Source organism: Microtus oregoni, unplaced genomic scaffold (assembly GCF_018167655.1).
Source record: "Microtus oregoni isolate MIOR12 unplaced genomic scaffold, Mior012 000073F_ref0000255, whole genome shotgun sequence".
Lineage (NCBI taxonomy): Eukaryota > Metazoa > Chordata > Mammalia > Rodentia > Cricetidae > Microtus > Microtus oregoni.
In genome coordinates, this window is record NW_024543986.1 from 5,085,599 (window position 1) to 5,095,681 (window position 10,083).

General features: G+C 44.0%; 1 protein-coding gene across 1 annotated transcript; it reads left to right on the plus strand.

Annotated features, from left to right (window-relative positions):
- Positions 1 to 7,202: 7,202 nt before the first annotated feature.
- LOC121441103 (DDB1- and CUL4-associated factor 12-like protein 1) lies at positions 7,203 to 8,699 on the plus strand (the record flags this gene model as incomplete). Its single annotated transcript, XM_041642232.1, has 1 exon — positions 7,203 to 8,699. A coding segment is annotated over one exon (1,497 nt), but the record flags the coding sequence as incomplete, so codon positions are not given.
- Positions 8,700 to 10,083: the final 1,384 nt, after the last annotated feature.

Consider the following 10,083-nt stretch of genomic DNA (forward strand, 5'->3'; position numbering starts at 1 on the left):
AGCAAAAGGCAAATTCAACCTTCTGCAACCACGGAGGACACTGAGGTTGCTCTGGGTGCCAGCCAAGTAAATTCTTTGCCATTTTCTAATCAGTAATTCAAGTAAAGTGTTATCCTTCTCAAAGATCTCTGATGCAGTTTCATTGCTGAGAGGTTTTGTCAGTTTAAAAAAATACAACCCCATCAAACAAATTTCAGCTCAAATTTCTCTCACATGATGCTTTGTATAATCGTGAAAATACTTTTCATTGTGCAAAAATACCTGTCACAGTCATTTAGACATAAATATGCTACTGTTTATGCAATGTATATGTCTAAAACTAGTTCCAGGGAGCCGAATGGAAGGGTCCACCTTAAACAGGTTAAATATACCCCCCTCAATTCCCTGATCCTAATTTATTTTTCTTAATTTAACTTTGTCCTCTGTTCTGCCAATACCTTAACCAGGTGTAAGAGATACCAGACATTTCCATGCCACAAACACCAGACAGGTGCAAAGAGACCAGCTATGCCAGGACGTGGCCAGCACTCAGCCTTCTCAGATTCCCCTGCCCCAAAGATGAAAACCACAAATAAGCAGTCTTGAGAATCTGCTGCCCCAATTTCTTTAACCTTTGGTGCTAATCTCCTGCATTTTGTTATAAAAAAGAGATGGGAATATAATGTTCTGTCTCTTTAAGAGACAAGCCACACTGATTCCCTTCCTTCTTGCAGCCTCTGCCCCATTCTCTCTTCCTGTCCTCTCTCTCGGAGAGGCTGCCAACTTTCTCCCCCTCTCGCTCTCCCTCTTTTACACTCGTTCGTTTCTCTCTCCCCCCCCTTTCTCTCTCTCTCTCCCCCCTTTCTCCTCTTTTCCTTCCCCTTCATAATCCCCTGAATAAATATTCAACCTCACTTGGTATGACGTACCTATCCATGTCTCTGTCTCTTGCCCACCTGCCACGTGTATCCATACCTGGGGACAGCCACTGCTTGAGGACCAGCAACCTCTGCCTGGGACTGGCTGATCTCAGGATCCTCTGCCTAACACCACATGGCCTGATACCACCGCGTTGGGACCTACAGCATTTCTGCTGCCTACCTGCCTACTGCAACCGGGGATCCTGTAATATTTTTAATTTTTCCATTACACTTATATTATGAATAAACACAAAAGTTTGTAGGTAGACAAACAATCAGAAGATGGATGACATGAATCTAGAAATCAGCAATTTAGAAGAAAAGGAAATAGTAGGAGAGCAAAGGGCAGCATTCTGCCTTATGCTCCGGGAACACGCGAACACTCACCGAGCACACACTGGGCACAGTGGGGCTGGCCTGTCCCAGCTCACTCAGGTTTCCCAGACAAGGAAAAACATGCAGGAAATCTCCTGCTCGGCAGGCTTCTGTAATGCCTCCCATATCCACCAATTCCGGTCCACATAAGCCGTCCCATGATGCATCAGTTTGTAGTCCAGTGATGAGCCCACACCCTCTCAGATCTTCTGCAGTTTAGTAAACTTCAGCTTTTGGGACTTGGGCTCTCAAAATAGGTAACCCTGCTTTGCTTATCTCTCCATTATCTCTTTAACAAACAAAACTAGTTAGTTCCTTGGGCCTGTTCTTTATTTGTTTCCCTGGAGATACCTTTGCTAAGCATTTTTTTTTGTTTGTTTTGAAACCAGGTCTCATTTTGTGGTCGTGGCTCACTGACTTTGAATTAACTCAATAAATACCTGCCTGCCCCTGCCTTCTGAGTACCAGGATTAAAGGCATGGGCCACAACACTGAGACAGGATTTTCTAGGCACAGCTTACTCAGCTCAATTGGTACAATGTTAACTCAACCACAGATAGTTTAAGCAAACGGTCTTGGTTATGTTCTGAGTCTCTTTATTCACACACATTTAAAATTGATTAATTGGTCAAAGAATCCTTTTCCTTTCAACCAACCGTTAACCCAAAAAAACAAAAAAAGCAAATATCAAAAAAAAAAAAGGAAAAAAAACCCTCATATCTTGACTGTCTTACAAAGAAAGACAGTGGGCCAGGTCTGGTGCAGACTACAGGCTGCAGACCCTGGGTCTACGTGGGTGAACTGACAGATTTGTGGCCCAGATGCCACTCACATAAAGCAGAGACAGGCAGGACCAGAAGTTCAAGTCTGATTCCAAGGAGGCAGGCAGGTCAGAGCTGTGAAGTCTTAGGTTTTCTCATACTTGATCCAGTTAATACTGATAAGGTCTGTGGGTAACAAGAGCAGGGGAAAAACGACCGTGTCCCAAGGAAAGGAGCAGAGGAGGCTGGCAGTGCAGGAATTGACATCCAAGGAAGGGTCCCCATCAAGGCAAGTGTGCTTGGAGGGTCTCCGCCCGTTTCAGGCACTCAGCTGCCTTCTTCTTCACACCATCCTGACAGGCAGTGGACAGGTTACTTCAAAGAGCAGAAGGTCCAGTCCCTTCAAAATCCCTGGCCAGAATGTGCCTCCCCCTGCCCTAGTATTTCCCAATTTATAGGTGTATTAAAAAGAGAAAGAAAATTCTGTCCAAGGTCTCTGTGAGAAAAGGAGGCTCCTGAGCCTTCTTTGTTTCCTTAAAATACATTGTAGATGTGTGAGGTCAGTGTGGAGGTCAGTGGTCAACCTCAGATGTAGTATCCCCCTTCCATCATGACTGTTCTCTGCTACACATGCCTGGCTCACCAGTCCTGTTTCTGTCTCTGCCCGATATTGCCATAGGAACACTTGGTCCCTGAGCATGCTGCAGCATACCTCTGTGTGGGTTCTGGGCACTCTAATTCAGTCCCTCATGCTGACACGACAAGCACTTTACACACCGAGCTATCTTCCCTTCTGTCCCCGTCTTCCTTACTGCCATACTCACTGAGACACCCTGGAAAAGGATGGGCACCCTATCTTGTTAGTCTTGAGCGCAGCGCCATAGGCCCCGGCCATCCCTTTCTGCAGCGCTTGAGTGATGAGCTCTGTGGCCTAGATCAGATAAGCTGGGGCAGGTTCTCCATCTTCAGCCTCTCTCTTCTCCTGTCCTCCTGGCTCCCAGGATTCCTGGTTCAGCCATTTGGACTCTACCTCCATGGCTGCTAGCTCACTGGTTTGGGTGGGGCTGGTGCCTGTACTTTCTTTAATAAAGCAGGAGGATTCAAGCCAGACTGGCCTTCTTTCCCCGGGTCCAGCCCAAGCTTAGTTTGTTCATTAGTTTACCAAACTGCCCCCACTGGAGAGGACCAGAACCTGGAAATACAAAATTCACTTGCATAGGGAAATCAGTGTTGTGCTGTTTGCTTGATTCGGCTGAGGAACTTTTTGGAAAGGCTTGGTTTATCATTTCCGTTGCATACACAAGCAAGCACAGGCATTGTTGTGTTGTTGGTGCACAAGTTTTGGGAAGGTTTTTTTTTCACCCTACATGGATTCTGTGATGGAACTCAAGTTGCCAGGCTCACGAGACAAGTGCTTTCAACTCTTGAGCCATCTTACTGACACATGGCCTTGAACTTCTGGTCATTCTGACTCTGTCTGTCTAGTGCGAGGATACAGCCATGTGCAACTTCAACTTTTCTTTGTCTGTTTGTTTTATTAAAGATGGGATCTCACTATGTGGGCCTGGCTATTCTGTAATATGCTATGTAGACTAGGCTGATCTTGAATTCACATATCTGCCTGCCTTTAACTCCCTGAATGCTGGGATCAGAAATGTGTGCCACCATAGCCAGCTTTTCCATTGTCAAAAGGTATTACATGGTGCTGGAGTGTTTGCTCAAAATTTAAGAGCACAGGCTGCTCTTCCAGATGTCCTGAGTTTAATTCCCAAAAAATATGTTTGCTCCCAACCACCTATAATGGAATCTGATCTCTTCTGGAATAAAGTCAATAGATCATTCACAAACATAAAATACATAAATAAATGTAAAAGAGAAATGTTTAAAAAATTAAAAAAGAGAATATCTGTGAAATAGTATAACAACATGAAATCCATCGCTTTGCATGATGAATATATGCTAACAATTATAATGTAAACTGTCACATGAACAAAACATCATTGGAACCTTTATTTCAAGCATATTTCAAAATCTATCTAAATAAGGAACCTCAAAATATAACAACTTCTTTGTAGAAGTGCAAATTGCCAAGTATAATGAAAATGTTCAAAGAAGTAGAAAATTCACTAACTATAGTTTTATTTAAAATTCCAGAAGCTACAACTGTAAAGCCATACCAATATGAATCCCTAAAACATGAGCCAGAATGGGAAAAATTTATGGAAAGAAAAAGAGCTATGAGAAACTAAGGAATGCAGAGAATTGGAGAAATATTCTGCTCAAGTAAATATCACGCCAATTGGCTTCGAATACCAAGCAGTCACCCCTGAAACATAAGAAACACTATGCAGACAGATAAAGTTGTAAAGTTGTACTTCTGCATTCAGAAAAATCACACACACACACACACACACACACACACACACCTACTTCAGAAGCAACAATTAATGGAAAAAAAGAGACCATAAGATTGAAAGCAACGAAGAAGGGATATATGGGAAAGTTTGAAGAAAAGAAAAGGGGGAGAGAGAGAGTATAATTACATTATAATATGAAAATAAAAGAGAAGTTATACCTGCAGTTTTTGACTGGGATTAAATATGCATGATTTAAGAAACTCAAACATAATAGGCTGTTTCTAATTAAATCTTTGAAACTTTGTGAAATATCTTTGAGTTGTGACTGCCTTTCAACTCATAAACTGAAACACCGTTTTAAAATAAAGATAAATGAACAGAAAACCAAATCCTTAAATGGCTACATCACCAAGTATTATGCAATTTTAATGGCACTAAAATATTTAAAATAAATCAGTATTCTTTCAGGGTAAGTGTATTATGTGTACTATAAATTTAAAGTCATATTTTAGAATGTTATTTTATAAATTTATTACATTTAATATTCTTAATAAGATTGTTCCAAGTCACTTGCACCAAAATATCTAGAGAGCCATGTAAGGTGGGGTGCCAACTTGTGAAGTTACTCCTGTCATCTTGATGAACATTAAAATCCAGGAGTTACTCATATACACCACTTGAACCTGTTCACATAGCTTACTTATTTCTGAAATGTTTGTTCATCGCATAGGTAACAATGGAACAAACGGAGTCTCTGTGTTTCCTCCATGAGGCACTATCTATAGTTTCTCACTGAACAGAGCAACCTATTTCACCTTTTCCTTTGCCATAAAAAGGATAACGTAGAAAAGGGTCAGAACTCTGAGACTGGAGCATGTTAGGGAGTACAAAGATGAGACAGATTAACTGAGATGGTGGGAAAGAACAACACATGGCTTGTACATGGAATTTACCCTTGAAGCGAAAGTGCAAAAAGTAGTAGAAATAAAATTAGCAAACTGTTTTGGGGCATTTGGGAGTGGGAACACTATAAAATAGTTCTTTTTTTCTATTCTTAAATGTCTTATTTATTTATTTATTTATTTATTTTTCAGGTTTTCTAATTTATTTTCCATTCAAAAAAATTACACTTCCTCAACGTGCCTGTTGGAATGGGAGCTCACCAAATCCAGTTGGACCGGGACTGAAGGAGCATGCGATCAAACCAGACTCTCTGAATTTGTCTGACAATGGGTGCTGACTGAGCAGCCATTGATAAAGGCACTGGGACTAGTTTCTACTGCATGTACTGGCTATCTGGGACCCTAGTCTATTTGGACAAAATAGTTCTTAAACTGCATGATTAATCAGAAAAGTGAAATCATGGCTCCCATTCTCAATAAACTACATTTTGTGGAGGGGAAATAAGATATTTAGAGTCCGTATTATGCAAGAGCGTCTATGGAATGCATCCCTAATTAATTAAAGTCACACTTGACTAAACTACCAAGTATATGTCGGTCATGGGATGTGAGATCTTGAAGCAAAAAGAAATAAAATAAAATAAACGATATAAAATTTTCCTCTCTGACTCCTGAGCTTCTATGAGCTAGAAGACCATAGTTCTTTCCACTGTGTTCACATGCTCATTTTCCTCTGGAATATTCTCTGTCTCCGCATGTCCTTAAAATCATGACCATCCTTCGTATTCCTAACTCAGAGATTCAGTGTTCTCTAAGGCCATGGACCTCTTAAACTAATGATGGGAACTTGTATCCCCAGGTCCTCACTTGCAGTTTTCTACCCCCACTTCCTTAGTTCTCATAGCTAAAAGAGATGATGGTATCTCCAAAATACCCAACTTCACTTCTTCCTAGCCAATTCGCACAATCCACTTGACGTTAAAGACTGTGGTCAGTCATCAAGGCCTGGGCATCATCATAGGCTGGCAGGATGTGAGGCGCAATGTTCTGTCATTTGACACAGTCTGCTCCGATGATTGTGTTGCAGAAGGACAGAACATTTGAGGAGGGGGAAAGTGATTCGTGGAAAATAAATTACCAACAGCAGAAGGGCTGTTAAAAGGAACAGGGACTGCTAGTTTCAAACACTTTTATTTTCTGTCAAGTTCAATATAAGACCTTAGTAAAGACTCCTATGAGCACACTTTTGTGTTCTTCCACAGACAGGAAAGATCACGGCTCTGTCTATCCCATGATTGACGACATATTGGGTTTCAGATTATATTGCAGTAGAGATTTAAAGGATTTTGGCTGCCGAAGAGAAGGTGACTGAGTTTGACTTGTTGGATCCGGAAGGTGCTGGACTACTGGCCCTAGAGTGATGTCTCCCTGTTCCTCCAAGCTCCTTTCTAGCTTTTGTATCGCTTTCCTATCTTCTTGGCTTTACTACTCTACTACCTACCATCCCCTTGTGGCTGGGAACGAGCAACTCCCTATTGCCATGATCTCCCAACCCTTCAACACCTCCCATCACTTCTGCCATTGATAGTCAGCCCATACCGCCCGCCAGCTCTTCCAACACCACCCTCAGAACCTGCCCCTCCTGGCCTGCTGTCCTTATCCTCCAGAGACTTGTTGCTCAAGACCCAGAAGTCCACAAGCTGAGCTGGCTGGAATCTGCTGCTCCCTCTAGCTCCTGCGGCACCGCACCCTCGGCTCTAGCAGCTCAGTCTTGGCTCTTTCCGCCAGACCGCGCAATGCCTGCTGGGTCACGCAGCTTTCGCCTCCATTGCTGCCCAGGAGCTCTGGACTCCAGAGGCTCTCTGAGGCTCGGTTGCCTAGCCTCAGGCTCCCAGCGATTCGCTGTTTCAGGCCAACACCGCGGCACTGCCTTCTCCAGCGGCACAGGAGATGCCAAAGCCCGCAGCAGGACCCTCCAACCGCTCGCCAACCACCATGGCCCCTCAGCAAATAGGTAGCAGTACGCTGAAAGCCTCCAAGGAGGGCGCGGGGAGCTCTTCGTCTCCAGTCCCCTCCGTGGTGGCGATGGCTGCAGCCGAAGCAGGCCAAGCCGAGGGGTCGCTGCTGCTGGTCAAGAGGCCACAGCGGCCCATGGCTCGCCATTCCTTGGTGCACTACCTGAAGGGCCGGGCCCTGGGCTACGAGGGCCACCCGAGGCTGGCGGGCTTCGAGGGCGACCTGAGCAGCTACAGGGCCCTCAGGCTGCCGGAGCTGCTGAGGGAGCGCCAGCTGGCACTTGGCCCCCTCAACAAAGTGTTCGCATCGCAGTGGCTAAATGCCAGGCAGGTGGTGTGTGGCACCAAGTGCAACACGCTTTTTGTGGTCGACGTCAAGACCGACCATATCAGGTGCATTCCTCTGATTAGTGACAGGGGGCCCGACCGATTCCGTGGCTCGCCGTCCTGTGGCATTCATGCTGTGGAGCTGAATCCCTCCAAGACCCTCATGGCCACTGGAGGGGAAAACCCCAACAGCCTGGCCGTCTACCAGTTGCCCAAGCTGGACCCCATGTGCCTAGGAGATTGCCAAGGCCACAGGGACTGGATCTTTGCCATAGCTTGGATGAGTGACACTGTGGCTGTGAGTGGTTCCCGCGATGGCACCTTGGCACTCTGGCTGGTGGATCCGAACATGTTCAATAGCAGCATTGCTGGGCACGAGGATGCGGGCCTTCCAGTATATGCTCACATCCGTCCTACAGATATAGAGGCCATCCCTAAAGTCACTACCAATCCTGGTAACCGCAAAGTTCGAGCCCTTGCTTACAGCAACCAAAACCAGGAGCTGGGAGCAGTGTCTCTGGATGGCTACTTCCACCTGTGGAAAGCCAGGAGCTCCCTGTACAGGCTGATGTCCCTAAAGCTGCCCTACTCCAGGGAGAACATGTGTCTCACCTACTGTGATGAGTTGTGCCTCTATGCTGTCGGATCCCAGTGTCATGTTTCATTCCTGGATACTCGCCAAAGCCAGCAGAACATCCGGCCATTCTGCTCCCGAGAAGGAGGCATTGGTGTGCATTCCTTGAGTGTCCACCAGCATATTGTCACCGTGGGAACAGGTCACGGTTCTCTGCTCTTCTATGACATCCGTGCCCAGAAGTTCCTCGAGCAAAGATCTGTAGCCAGTCCAGACATGTTTCCTGTGCCCTCTGGAAGGAAGCTCAAGCTCACCTGTGGCAGCGGCTGGATCAACCAGAATGATTTCTTAGAGAATTACGCTGCTGGTGTAGATTTCCCCAACGCACTCTACACTCACTGCTACAACTGGCCAGAGATGAAGCTCTTCGTGGGTGGGGGCCCACTGGCCTCAGGCCTCCATGGCAACTATGCAGGCCTCTGGAGCTAAGGTTAGCTGAACTCACAGTATGCATTTATCTTTCTGGTCAATCTAACTGAACGCTGCCGTTTTCGTTTTCCACATGCTGTTTTAACTCTGTTTCTCTCTCTTTTTTTCTTTCAGGCAGAGCGGGCCCTGATTAACCGGTGTATTTCTTAGCAGAAAGAGAGGAGAAGACAGATGGAGCTGACAGAAGTCGCTTTGAGAAATTTTCTGCACCTCTCCACCATTCTTTGAACTGTTCATACAAATACTTTCCACTAATTATTAGCTGTGCCGTCTCTGAGTGAGTGATCCATATAGTCTCTATGTGGAAGAAAACCCCTGTTATAATGTTAGACGCTTGTATGTGTTGTGTTATTTTACTATTAGCTGGTTTAAAGACACTGCTTTTAATTTTCATCACGTGTGTGTGATATATGAACAAGATTTTCTCATAAACAGAGTTTAGACATTTCTTCTGGAGCGCTAACCATAGTTTTATTGCATTGTTCCGATTATAACATGCATTCCATGTTGCAGATTGCGTTCTTTTGGAAATATGTCACTCGTGAACTGTGATCATGGTGTATATAGTTCGTATGTTGTTGGTGAAAAACACACTTTTCTGAAAAGTTTATTATGTCATAGAATCTTGTGTATCAGAATCTCAGTTGATGAGGAAGGTTTAGGTATTCAAGTGGTCAAGTATTCTGCTAATTTGAACTTTCAAAATTAATCCAAAAATCGGTATTTTTCTTTCAAGCCTTATCTTAGTTTTATGCTCTGTCTTCTTACTAATCAAAGAATGTACTTGTTTTCACTTCTTGCCTTAGTACTGTCAAGACTTGTGGATATATTTGAATGTTTGTGGTTGGAGTAACTTACACAGAGTTTCAGTGCCATCATTCGATGCAGGGATATTAAGTATAAGTGTAGAATGTATAGGCGAGAGGGCAGAAAACACACTGCTCTAAGGTATAGACTGGATATTTTTGCTGTTGCTATTTTTCCTCACAAATGTTATATTTGAGCATGTATAAACTTTCAAAAATCTGCCTATGATTTAAGTTAAAAGAAAAAAATGCAAAGAAAGAAAATGAGCCCATCTAGCTCACTGTGAAAGAAACGCCCCTCTTTATAAGCTCCAAATTAATTAGATTTCATTTTGTGAACTTCAAACTTTCTTACTTAAAAGTGGAATATGTGCGTTACCAAAGCCTCTCATTCTGTGCCTCTAAAGGTAATACTATGTGATTGTGACAATGCTGTATGATTTTCCAATAGAGGAGCTGGGGATTAAAAAAGATAGGTCTGAGTGAAGAACTTTGCCATTCACATTAACAGAGGTAGTGGGATGCTCTACAGGTGCATTGGACTTGTTCTTAGGTGAGAATACTGAGAATGATAAAGC